Below are 13,745 nucleotides of genomic sequence, written 5' to 3' on the forward strand. Positions count from 1 at the left end.
TTGTTCCTCTAATGTTAACCAGAAAATAAAGTAAAATATATTTTTCTCTCTCGTTGAGCTGAGCCTAATCTGTAGTGATATTTCTCTTTTTTTTTCTTTTTTTTTCCAGGAAGATATTAGCAAGCAGACTACATGTTTGAATTTGCAAATTTCTCCTAAAGGAAATTTTATAGCCATACTTCTCCAAGGCAAGACAAACTAAGAACCATTATTAAAGTGTGCAGACCTGCCATCTCTTTCAGATGTATAAATTTTTTTTCCTTTAGGGAACATTCAAATGAGATCCCATCCCACATAGGAGCAGTAGTCTAGCTCTGATAGAGCTTCCTATGAGGAATGTGAAATTTCTGTTTCCACATTAGCAGGTATTAGATGTAGAAACTTTATGTTTTCAAAATCTTCCCAGTCCAGCAAACTTCCATAGTCAGTTATCTTTTTGATACTAAGCCAAACAGTAAGCATTTGTTAAGTGTCTACTGTGTTCCTGATACCATGCTAAGCATTGGGGATAGAATGACAAAAGTGAAACAGTCCCTGCCCTCAAGAAGCTTATAATTGTCATCGCTACCATTATTGTAGCTAGTATTTACATAGCAATTTAAGGTTTGCAAGGTGCTTTGCAAAATTATCTCATTTAATCCTTGCAACAACCTGGAAAATAGGTACTATTATTCCTATTTTACATATGGGGGAACAGAGGCAGGCAGAGGTCACACTTTTAGTAAGTACCTAAGTCCAGATTTTAACTCAGGTCTTCTTGATTCCAGGTCTTGCACTTTCTCCATCATGCCACCTAGCAGCCTACAAGTATACATTCAGCATTTGTGAGTGTGTGTGTGAGTGTGTGTGTGTGTGTGTGTGTGTAGATATATAGACAAAGATACCTAAATATATACAAAATGAACACAAGTTAGGAGGGCACTAGCAACTAACGAGATCAGGGAAGACTTCATGTAGAATGTAGCACTTAGAATTTTAAACAAGGGATTCCAAGAGGCAGAGGTTAGGAGGAACAGCATTTCTGGCATGGTGGACAGCCAATACAGATGGAGGAGAGAGAGTGTGTGAAGATAACCAATATGGCTACTGTAGAGTGCACAGAGGAGGAATGTGGAAGAGGATTCAGTGGATAGGAAGGGGCCAATTTGTGACGAGAATTAAATGTCAGAGGATTATATATTGGAGCCTAGAGGTAATGGGGAGCTATTGGAGTTAATATTGAGTCTGATCTGCCACCCAATATCTAGCTGACCTATACTTCTGTCATATTAATAAAAAGGCTTCTTTAGACCTTGTAAAGGGGCAAACTTCTTCACATTTACTTTGTACCTTTATACTTCGTGGTCTCTATTACTTCTTTATCCCTCAGTTTCATCAAGGGGGCCTAGGGAAACACAACTCATCAAGGATCCCACGGTTATTTCCCCTCCCCCATGAGTAAGCTATCTGCCTCTCCAGACATCTTTCTTTTTTAGTTAAGTATTAAAGGTAGTAAACAAAGGTTTTGTTTGGAACACATAAAGCACTGAAACAAGGGCCCAATACCAAGATGGGTTGAACAAAATTTTTGCTACTAAAGTATGAGGGATCTGATCTCTCATAGAACTCCATTTCCTTATATGACTGTCCTTAATCTTTCCAGCCTGCAACCTTAGTAGTTTGGTGATAACAACTGAAGAGTTGTATAGTTGAGTATCCAATTCTAAAGGGTCTTATTAAAGTGTTGTTCCTCTCAGTAGAAAAATCCTTTCAGGGGTCACAGCTTGCAACAGTGATTGCATCATCCTAATCCATTTTACCAGGATATAAATATTCCCCTGCTAGAAGTTCTGAGAAGGCAGACTATTTTACAAAAGACATTTTGCCTATAACTTGCTCAATGACTGGTTTCCCAATGCAGGAACTGGGGACACTTGGCTAGATGTGTATCGATTGCCCAAGGACTCCTGGCTTAAGGAGATAGATCAACCCCATTCATCTTCTCTGTCAAAGAAGAAAATTAACCATTTGCATCCAGTAAGAAAATGTTTCATTTTCAATCTGTGTGGTTCTCTATAGGTTTACATCTGCATCCCAAATCCTCACCACATTCTAGGCTGAATACCAGAGTGCAAGAAAACAATTAGAAACAAAGGTCCATATCCAACTGGTTACTTTCCAGTCTGGCTCTCCTAACTGTTTCTCTAGCTGGAATTTGACACACAAGTCACAGTGCTTTCAGTTGGGAAATGCTCGATATATAGCTAAACTTTTTATTGTTAGGTGGGATTTTTTTAAGTCTAACATAAAAAAAATTTTCAAAAATTTAATTCTCATCAGTAGATATTTATTGATCATAAAGGCAGTGTGATGTAATGAAGAATTGGTTTCAAATCCAAGAAGACCCAAGTTCCTATCTTGCCCCTGATATACACTGGCTATGGGACCCTGGGCAAATTACAACCACTCAGTGCTCTAGGCTACTCTAATGCTGTAAGTTGCAAAGAACCTGCCAGCCTGCTTTGGTAAGGAGAGTTTCCTACACCAGTGAAATCACAGGTCTGCTCACTGTCTTGATCTCCTACTGTGCCGATTGCTATAGGGGTCTGCAAGGAGTCATGATATATGATCTCTGCATTCCATTGGTGGAGATAATACATACACACATATATATAAACATGCATAATACATATGTGTGTGTGTTTACTTTCTATGACAAGACCGAGGAAAGCACTTTGTGCTGGTCCTGCATTTCTCACATTAGCTTCATCAACCATAGGTAAAAAGGGAGGGAGTTCTTTTCAAGATATTTAGATCTTGGCCTTTCTTTCACTAAAATGTACTGTGAACTAACACACAAATGGTTCAAATGCAACATCAGATTTTATTATAGAAGAGTAAAATTGCGAGGGAAAAATACACATTTAAAGTAAATCATATTGTTAGAATATCATTAATAAGAGTATAGTTTTAAAGCTGAAATGCCCCAAAGAGGCCACCCAGTCCAGACCCCAGATTTTATAAGCAAAGGAACTGAGCCACAGAGGGTAACTTGTCCAAGGTCACAGTAGCATAGTTGGGGTCCAATGAACCCAGGTTATTTGATTCATTATCTAGTGCTCCCTTTACTACAAGGTCTCTTTCTGTTTTGATTCTAGGTTCTCATTCCCCTATGGATTCTGGTTTAAACTCCTCTCTTTGCACCCACCTCCCTTGCCAATGTATCTGGTGTCCTTCTGGGGTTGCCCCTAAGCTTACCTGCTATTTTTCTCTCACTCTTGCTCTTAGACCCTTTTCGATCTTTTCCCCTGCTGTATTATGCATCAACTAATTTTTTATTTCTTCTTCTTTTTTTCTTTTTGGAGGGGCAGTTGGGGTTAAGTGACTTTCCCAAAGTCACATGGCTAGTTAAGTGTTAAGTGTCTGAGGCCAGATTTGAATTCAGTTCCTCCTGACTCCAGGGCCTCTATTCACTGCACCACCTAGCCACCCCTAATTTTTTATTTCTTATATCTCTTCTCCTCATGATCCCTCCTGGATTTAATTATCATTTCTATGTAGATGACTGTCAGATTTACATATATAGCTCTATCCTGAGCTCCATTCTGTACAGATTGCCTATTGGCATTTCAAACTGCATGTCTCTTAACATCTCATATTCTGTACATCCAAAGCAAAGCTTGTTAATTTTTACCCCCAACCCACCCCCTCTTCTGAATGTTTCCATTTCTGTTGAAGGTATCAGCATCCTCCCAGTCTTCCTAGGTCTGAAACTAAAGTGGCTGCTCACTCTGTGTACCTCACCCTGTATACCCAGTCAGTTGCCAAATCTTGTTTCCACCTCTAAAACATTTCATATGAGCATCTTCTCACTACTAAAACAGCTACCACCTTAGGTCAGGCCTTCATCAACACTTGACTAGACTCTTGCAATAGCTCCCTGATTGTCTTCCTGCCTCAAGCATCTTCCTACTCCAAACCATCCACATAGCTGCCAAAGTGATTTTCCTTAAGCATAGGTCTGACCTGACGCTCCCCCAATTAGTAAACTACACTACCTCTCTATTGTGATTCTGTGACTAAAATCCCTCCCTCTCCTTCTTCTCTCATTTATTTATTATTTATTATATTTATTCTCTCATTTGGAACTTAGCATTTACTTCCCTTCTTGTCAGTTATCTTTTCATGTCCATGGCTCACATCTCTCCAGCTTGACCATAAGATCTTTGAGTGTAGTCATCATATTTTATGCTTCTTTATATATCTCTCCCATCCTAGAATAATGACTTGCACATAATAGGTGCTCAGTAAGTATTTATTGGTTTACTATTTAGGAATACAACTTTGGAATAGAGGTTTGTTCACTATAAGTAATTCCGTCTCTGTGCTGAGACACTGCTAACTGAGTAATGTTGTAGACTAAATAATCTACAACCCCACTGAAGTATTTGTTGATTACAAAGATAACTGTGTTCATTTCATATTAAGTGACTTTCTTACTACTGTGCTCATCTCTCACATCTGCTTCGAATTCATTTTGTCTAATACCATCAGATTAAACTTCCTAAAATAGCTCTTCTTTCTTCACAAATCTTCAGTGGCTTTACAGTACCTATGGGATAAAGCCCAAACTGCTTTGTTTAGAATTCAGGACCATTCAAAATCTGATCACTGTCCCTTGAATACCATGCCCATCCTTACCTTTTAGTTTTTACTTATACTAACTCCATTCTTCCTTCTGAGTCCCCAACATCCCTGTGGTGCCTGTCTCCTTTTTTTTCCCTATTCAAAATTTTGTCCATCCTTCAAGGCACAATTCAAGTCTCATTTCTTTCATGACCACTCCATGACTTTCCTAACTACTCCACTCCATAATGATTTCTTCCTCTTATGAGCTCCTATAACATTTTCTGTTTGTATTACTCCTATGGGCAGCAAGGTGGAACAATGGATAGAGTGCTTGGCCTGGAATCAGGAAGATCTGAGTTCAGTTATGGCCTCAAGACACTTACTAACTTTGTGACCCTGGGCAAGTCACTTAACCCTGTTTGCCTCAGTTGCTCAATCTATAAAATGATTTGGAAAGGGAAATGGCAAGTCATTCTGGTATATTTGACAAGAATACCCCAGATGGGGTCACAGAGAGTCAGATATGACTAAGACAACTGAACAACAACTACTCCTGTGGTATTTAGTCACATGCTACCTTTTTCATTATTTCATGTCTTCTCAGCTAGATTGTAATAATCTCCCAGAAGCCATATGTCTTATAACTCTGTGTAGCCTTATAAACCCTAGCACCTTGCTGTGCACATGGTAGTATTCAGTAAATGTTTGTTGAATGATTATTGTCCCCCAAAGCATCTAAGACTACATGGGCCATACTGGGAAATTAGAAGGGGCAAAATGATAGCATGTGAAAGGTGAACACATTTCTGTTTTGTTTTTGTTTTTGTTTTCCCTGCAGAAATCCGTTGAATCGTCAGACCTTTCAGATATGGTAAAAAAAAAAAAAAAGCTTTAAGAAAAATTTCCAAAATTTGGGTTGTATTTTAGAAATTTACTTGAAGATTTACATTTAGTATCATATATTTTATTTGTTCTAAGCTCTCCATTCAGTTCTAGGCTCTCTTCAGGTAAAGGTCCCCAGAGGGAGAGAAAGACTCTGGGAAGAAGCCAACATGTAGAGGAGTCAATACCTCAATCATGTCTCTATTTCCAACCTACTACACTAGAAAAATTGGGGATTTTCTCTTTCGGTGATATTGAGGACTCTCCTCTTTTGGTTGAGCTGGTGCCAGCTTCTCTATCTGCTGCCTTCTTCCTGAAGTCTTTCTTACCCTCTGAGAACCTCTGCCTGAAGAAAGTCTGCAATTACATGTGTCCTTTCTTAAAGCTTAAAGAGAGAAGAACTCAGATTTCTCCTTTCCCAAGTTCTTTCTTGCCTTCTCCATCCCTCACATAGGCATGGAGCATAAAGTTATCGGTTTCCATCAACAGGAAGACTCTTATGAAAATGAGCTTGAGCCCTGAGTAACAAAAAGATATATTATGTTCTACAAAAAAACATAGTAGGTTCAACCCTAAATCCTTTGTTGTGCCCAACAGGGGTGTTTCAGCATAGTAGTCCCAGGTGGGTTTCCAAAATGTAAGCTTCCCTTTTCTATATCTGGCTGGTGGGTGTGGGTCACATATCTCAGTGCCTTGTAGTTCTAAGATCTCTGCCTTCTGCTGTGAAGCTCTATAAATCTCTCTTACAGGAAAATTATCCTATGAAAACAGATGTTAAATTAAGTGGTCCAGTTCTAATTATGAAGCTTAAATCACCCAAACCAGTTACAGGTAAGTAACATTCAACTTATAACTGTTTGTTCCTTTCTTCTGTACTGCCGTAGGATGGCCTGTTCAGATGGTAGGCATAGTGTCAAGGAGAAAATGAAGAGCCTTTTAATTTTTGGTATTGCAGATGCAGATTATGAGAGTAATAAAAGTGGGAGGAAAAGAAAGAAGGAATAAGAGAAAGAAAGAAGTAATGTGGGGTTTTACTAATATTTGCCTTGTGTCCTATAAGTAACAGTGAATTTCTACTCTCTCTAGCAATACATGGTGAGGATCTGTTTTAATCTATATTATGAGAGAGTTCAACCATGAGTCAGAGTAAGATCAGAAACACAGAAGAACAATAGGTGTTTGCATCCCAAAGAAAAGGGGGATACAAAGTAATGGATAAGCATTATCCTAATCCTAAGCAGATAGCTTAGTGTATCAGAATTTTTAAGACTTAAGTAGAAGGCAGTTTCAGGAGAAACTTTGAAAATATTGGAAAGCCAAGAAAAAGGAAAAGGAGAAGGGTAGAAGAAGGGAAAGTAAAAAAAGACTACATTTGTAGATATAGGCAATCTAGTTCTCAAATTATTCGATAAAGTTGGATGATGCAAATAGTTTTTTCTTCTTCAACACAGGTACTCCTTTTAAAAACCCACTGGAAGTCTTTCAAAAGATAGAAGATTTCTGCGGGTTGGGCTCTGGGCAAAACCACATGATCAAAGATAGCCAATTGGAGCAGCAGGCAGCAATCTTTGGAAATTTATTTAAAAAGTATCTGCATGTGGAATGCCCAGAGGAAAATCCAAGGTGAGATGGAGAAGAAAAATAACAAGGGTTTTAATAATCTCTGGAAACTTTGTACAAATAAGATTTCTATTCTTCTATGACTTAGAAATTCAGGCAGGAATTTATCCAGGATATCATTCATTTCAACCAGCATTTATTAAAAGCTCACTATGTACAAGACACTAGGGTACCATGGAGTCAGAGATAAAAGACAAATATAAGTCCTTCCCTCAGGGAGTTTACACCACAATAGGTGGACAGAACATGTATCTTTTAGTAAAGGATTAAATGTATTGGAGAGGTCAAATAGAGTAGCTTGAGAGGTTCAAAGAGAGGGAGATCTTTTAATTGGGGAAACTGGGGAATGCATCATTTAGGAGATGGGCTTTGAAAGCAGGCAAAATCGGGAATAGATATGGAATCCACCTTGGCTAGAGTGTAAAGAATATAAGTGGCACTATCATAGAATAATGTTAGAAGAGCAGATAAGAGCCAAATTTTGCCTTGAATATAAAGCTAAGGTGCATATATATGTCTGACAGATAATGGGGAACCACTGAAAGTATTTGATCTAGGTTTTGGGAGTAATATGGGCAGACCTGGGTTTTAGAAAACTATTCTAGGAACAATGTGAACATTGGCTTAGAAGACCACCTGTGCTCTGCCCTGGGCCACTGTCAAGGAAGGGCAACTGTTCTCACTGCAGATGGAGGGTATTAAAACCACAGTCAACAAGGGACTCAGTAACTATTTCTAGCTAAGTGCTGGAGATAGAAAAAAAGGTAAAAGATAGGTCCTGATCTCAAGGAGCTCACAGTCTGATGCAACTGATACTTATATTAAGATTGCAAGTATCTTCTGAATTGGAACAAGAATGAGTTTGGATTAATCCAAAGGAGGAAAAGATGTTTCAAAGTCAATTCCTTCTGTAATGTAGGCATTCTTTCTAAAAATGTAGTGACTATAGCTAGTGAATCTCTTGGACTTGGGAGTTCTGACCTACAGTGGGTTAAGTCAATCTGGCGTTAATATAGTGACCCTTAGGGACTCCTAAGGACAGGTGACCTGGCCCAGGGTGGAAATAGAGCAGATCAAAGCTCCTGTGCTATTAGTAATGGCATTGGCCTAGGAATGGTTCCTGGTCTTCCAGGATGGTTGAGAAAGGGCCATATTAAGCGCTTAAAAGTTTATTGATGAACTTTCTGTGTTTCTGTAACTATAACTAGGATGGGACCAATGATTTGAAGGACAAGGCCTGAGCTCTCCTGAGGCCTTATTTACTAACCATCATCTCATTAAGTAAAGATCTCAAAGTACTTTCCAATGCCATCTAGCAATTAAATACCACTAAATTCATGTTAAAATGAAGTCATTGGTCCATACCAATACAAACAAACAAAAGAAATTTCATGTTATGGTTGAAGAAATTTAGACAAATGTCTTGGCTAAGGTCGTTTGTCATATCTTTGACAGAAAACTCTTCTAGTATTTAAACAGCTAGATCACAAGATCACTTTAATTTTCATATTTTAAACAAAATCTTTCCATGCTACTATAATAAACATCTTGAATTTGAATTTTTTCCCTGGTATATTAAGGATGTCAACCCATGGAGCTAAGCCATAATTAAGATTGCAAGTATCTTCTGAATTGGAACAAGAATGAGTTTGGATTAATCCAAAGGAGGAAAAGATGTTTCAAAGTCAATTCCTTCTGTAATGTAGGCATTCTTTATAAAAATATAGAAACCTTCTCTGCAAAAGGGACTACCTTTTGACATCATTTCTGGCCTTCATTATGAGTGACTGACAGCTGAAACTAATATAAATAAGCTCATAAATTTCCCTGTCATCCCCAAGGCACACCATATAATTTGCTTAGTCCTCACATCCCTAGATAGAGCCTTGAAGTCTCTCCCATTCATCATCTAGCTCCATGCCTAAACAAGAAGATTCTGTCCTTGACAGGCAGTCTCCCATAGCTCATTGCTGATTGTCTGTTTATCTCCTAGTGTTGCGATGTTCCATTTTCTCCTCCCTGGGCATATACTTATGCTGCCAACTGAAACCAAGGTTCCCTCAGGTAAATTAAAAGTGAATGATTATTTTATAGAAGTTGCTACTTTGAGGAATCACTAAAGCAAGTCACTGAAAAGGGATTTTATTTATATTTGTAGCCCCACCATCTTGGCTGAATACTGCAAGTGCTTTCCTATCTTGAAAAGGAGAGGAGAAAATTAAATGGGGATAAGAGTCAAAGGCTTATCAATGATGGCACTGAATTATCAACTGGGGCATGGGGAGAAGGGTGGTGGTGGTAGTGGTAAAAGTGCCTATTTAGCTCTATGCACTCAAAGAATCTCTTAAACATAAAGGGAAAAATGCTTTGAGTTATGAGATAATTTGTCTCTAAAGCAGAGATTGAGGGTTTAAATTTCACCTGAGTGCCTCCTTTGGAGAGCAAGTATTGATCATGTTCTCTCAGACGAAGAATAAAAAGTGGGAGGACCTAGTGAAAAGCAGCAAGTTGTAGAGTAAAGAGTGACTGGACTTGTGCTTAAGCACTCCTACATTTATTAGCTATGTGTGATTTCCAGTTACTGAAGCCTTAATTTTTCATGTCCCTTAATTTCCTAATGTTATCCCAATTAGCAAAATGGGAATAATAATACTATTTGTACTACATACCTACCTACATCCATATATATATGTGCATGTGTGTATATATATATATAGGATTAATTTTTCTCAAAATATTTTCATTTGAATGTTTTTAATTTGGGCCTTGTCTCTAGGTTTAGAAAACATAGCACGTGGTAATGTACTGCTATGACAGCACATCTCTTTATGAGACCGCATGCTGAATCTCAAGTTCTGATGCCTCATTCCTTTTTCTTCTTATACCAAAGAGACAATGAGAGAGGCCTGCTCTCTTTTATGGAGGCACTGAGGCAAGATTTTGGCACAAGACACAGACTCCTTGTTAGGATGGACAAAGGGTTAACTTGAGCAGGGAGCCTCCAAAACAGTTGGTAGTTTATTAGTGATACAAATACACGATGAGGTTAAGAATATATAAAAAGAGCAAATGAGGAGGACCAAGGAGAACAGACTAGGTCAGTATTGTACTATGCCCTGCCCAGGTGGGAAACAAGAAATATCCTATCAAAAAGCAGGTTGTGAGGCTAGCGCTTTGTAAATTATAATAAATTTATTTATTTTAAAAATTTATTTACTTTTAGTTTACAGCATTCAGTTCCACAAGTTTTTGAGTTCCAGATTTGCTCCCCTCCTTCCCCCCCTCCATTGTGGCATGCAGTCTGATATAGGTTCTACATATACTTTCACATTAAACACTAGTCAAGTTGTAAAAAAGAATTATAACCAATGGAATGAACAAAGAGAAAGAAGAAACAAAACAAAACAAAAGAGACAGCAAGTAGTTTGCTTCAATCTGCCTTCAGACTCTGTAATTCTTTCTCTGGATATGGATAGCCTTTTCCATCAGTCTTTTGGAGTTGTCTTATAAACTTGTATTGCTGAGAAGAACCAATAAATTTATTTTTATTATTATTACCAGTTGACTTCAGTCAGCCACTTCTAAAGCTAGATTGTGGTCCACATTCTAAAGCTATGGATTCCACTTTATTGAATGACCAAATACCTGATAAAGAATTTTCCTTGAGGGCTCATTTTTAGTGAGAGAAGAAGTGTGAGAAAAGAGGGACTAGGCAACTCAGAGGAGAATCTGCTTTTGATGTTCTCTCTGGTGGTTTAGAGGCTATGCATCAATCATCTTGTGCTCTCAAGACTGTATGAACTTATGTTAGAGTGTTGGGCATCAAATGCCAGGCCCTCTCACAGTTTCTGCCATTAAATGCCATCTGCTACTCAGACTCTGCCAACATTGGTTTCAGATACTTGAGATCTTCCAGACTTTCCTTTCTAAAAAATAAAAACATTCATTCATTTATTTTTGTTATGTTTTGAGGTGTACAGCATTTTTCATCATAAATCCTTTTTAGTTGATATAAATAATCATATTACTCAGAATAGCTTAGTCATTCACAGTTACTCTTCAAACAATATTGCTGTTAATGTATACAGTATTCTCTTGGGTTGGTTATTTCCTGCTGCACAGTAGTGTTCTGTCACAATAATATGCTACAACTTATTCAGTTATTTCTCCAAATGACGAATATTCCCTCAATTTCCATTTCTTTGCCACCGCAAAGAAGATTGCTGTCAATATTTTAGAACACATAGGTTCTTTTCCTTTTTCCCTGATCACCTTGGGAAACAGACCTAATAGTAATATTGCTAGGTCAAAGGGTAGACACAGTTTTATACCTCTTTGGGTATAATACCAAATTGTTCTCTAAAATAGTTGAATCGTAACTCCACAATTTCACGAACAGTATATTAGTGTCCCAGTTTTTCCACATCCCTTCCAGCATTGTCATTTTCCCCTTCTATCATTTTAGCCAATCTGATAAGTGTAGGATAGTTTCTGAGAATTGTTTTAATTTGCACTTGTCTAATAAAAAATTATTTAGAGCATATAGCTTTGCTTTCTTCTTCTAAAAACTGCCTGTTCATATCCTTTGAGCATCTATCAATTGGGGAATGATTCATATTCTTATAGATTTGACTCAGTTCTCTATATATTATGAGATATGAGGCCTTTATATAAGAAACTGGCTATAAATTTTTTTTCCCAATTTTCTGCTTTTCTTTTGATCTTGGCTACATTGGTTTTATTTGTACAAAATCTTTTTAATTTAATGTAATCAAAAGTATCCATTTTACGTCCCACAATGCTATCTCTTATTTATTTATAAATTCTTCTCGTCCATAAATCTGATAGGTAATGTGTTCCATGCTTCTCCAGTTTACTTGTGAGATTTCCCTTTACGTCTAGTTCATATATCCATTTTGACCTTATTTTAGTAAACAGTGTAAGTTATTGTTCTATACCTAGTTTCTGCCAGATTGCCTTACCAGTTTTCCCAGCAATTTTTTTTACCAAATAGTGAGTTCTTATTCCAAAAGCTTAGAGCTTTGTGTGTATCAAACACCAGTTTACTATCATTGTTTACTACTGTTTATTGTATACCTACTCTATTCCACTGATCCACCATTCTGTTTCTTAGCCAGTACCAGATAAATATTTCTCCAATTATTTAAATCTGACTTTATTTGTATAAAGCTCAAGCTCTACCAACATTGGTTCCAGTTGCTCAAGATCTTCCAAGCTTTCCTTTTCAGGATGATCACCTATCAGTTCCTGCTGTTGCTCATCAGGGATGCATAAGGATTTCCCTGAGAAGCACAGCTTATAGATTGTAAAGCTTTATTGACCAAGTTCACCTTTGTTTACTGTATTCTTTAAAAGGTAGAAGTGATCATCCTTACCTTCTGCTGTTCAAGTATGAGTTTCCTGTTCAGGAATGGAATACCTTATGATAGACACTCTCTTTTTTGGGCCAAAACCACAGAATTAACATACCTATTCTACAGCTACTGATTAGATAATATTACATGTAATTTCTCCATAATTCTAAAACACCATATTAGTTGATTAGCATAGTGATTATGTACATATCTGTGTACCTGCTTTTTGACAGGCTATTTCATGTTTCCCACCTGTAACAGAATGAACATGAAGCCTGGGCAGAGAATAGTACAATACTGACCTAGTCTGTTCTCCTTGGTCCTCCTCATTTGTTCTTCTTATATATTCTTAACCTCATCGTGTATTTGTATCACTAATGAACTACCAACTGTTTTGGAGGCTCCCTGCTCAAGTTAACGCTTTGTCTATCCTAACAAGGAGTCTGTGCCTTGTGCCAAAATCTTGCCTCAGTGCCTCCATAAAAGAGAGCAGGCCTCTCTCATTGTCTCTTTGGTATAAGAAGAAAAAGGAATGAGGCATCAGAACTTGAGATTCAGCATGAGGTCTCATAGAGAGATGTGCTGTCATAGCAGTACATTACCACATGCTATGTTTTTCAAACCTAGAAAAGGATGTAAATTCCAGAAACAAGGCCCAAATTAAAAACATTCAAATGAAAATATTTTGAGAAAAATTAATACTATATATACATAGATGTATGTATGTGTATATATATATATATATATATATATATATATATATATATATATATATACATATCCCTTGGGAATTACATAGTAGGAAGTCACAAGAGCAAAATAAAGTATAGTAATGACCAGCAAACTAAACAGCAAGGTCAGCATATTCTACTGGAGAGAGTTCACACTTGGGTGCCCAAGATACTATCGAGCTGGTCTTTATAAGCAGAATAGGCAATATTTGTAGAATGAGTTACTACTGATTTTAAATAAAGGTAGCAACTTATTAGCTACTAGCTATTATAATAAGTTGCTACTCTAGCAACTTAGGATTAGCTTCACATCTTTATCTAACAACTTTTCTCATCTTCATTTCTCAGGTGCGGCCTGTGCTCTGGGTATACACTGGCCTGGAAATCATAATTTCTTCCTCTATTCACTTGTCCGACCTCCAAAAGACAAAGAAAAAGAGAAGGAGAAAGAGAAAGACAGAGAGAGAATTGGTATGATAATTTGTTGCTGAGAGGAAACTTCCTTAAATCTAAATTAATTTCTCCTTGA

At 37.4% G+C, this 13,745-nt stretch overlaps 2 protein-coding genes across 3 annotated transcripts in view; both read left to right on the forward strand.

Annotated features, from left to right (window-relative positions):
- The window catches only part of WDR93 (WD repeat domain 93), a 21,080-nt gene extending 20,850 nt beyond the window's left edge, over positions 1-230 (forward strand). For both annotated transcript variants that reach the window (XM_069098607.1, XM_069098606.1), the window contains exon 5: positions 110-230. In XM_069098607.1, coding sequence (XP_068954708.1) covers positions 110-202 — 93 coding nt within the window. In that variant the 3' untranslated portion in view covers positions 203-230. The remainder of the gene's footprint in view (positions 1-109) is intronic.
- A 5,945-nt stretch (positions 231-6,175) lies between these two features.
- Positions 6,176-13,745, forward strand: part of LOC138169277 (WD repeat-containing protein 93-like) — a 37,262-nt gene continuing 29,692 nt past the window's right edge. The window contains exons 1-4 of the mRNA XM_069098604.1: positions 6,176-6,321; positions 6,942-7,113; positions 9,104-9,174; positions 13,565-13,687. Coding sequence (XP_068954705.1) covers positions 6,252-6,321; positions 6,942-7,113; positions 9,104-9,174; positions 13,565-13,687 — 436 coding nt within the window. The 5' untranslated portion in view covers positions 6,176-6,251. The remainder of the gene's footprint in view (positions 6,322-6,941; positions 7,114-9,103; positions 9,175-13,564; positions 13,688-13,745) is intronic.

The sequence above is a fragment of the Petaurus breviceps genome, unplaced genomic scaffold, assembly GCF_028583685.1.
Source record: "Petaurus breviceps papuanus isolate PSGF00001 unplaced genomic scaffold, PetGlider_PUasm1.0 37, whole genome shotgun sequence".
In the NCBI taxonomy this organism is placed as follows: domain Eukaryota; kingdom Metazoa; phylum Chordata; class Mammalia; order Diprotodontia; family Petauridae; genus Petaurus; species Petaurus breviceps.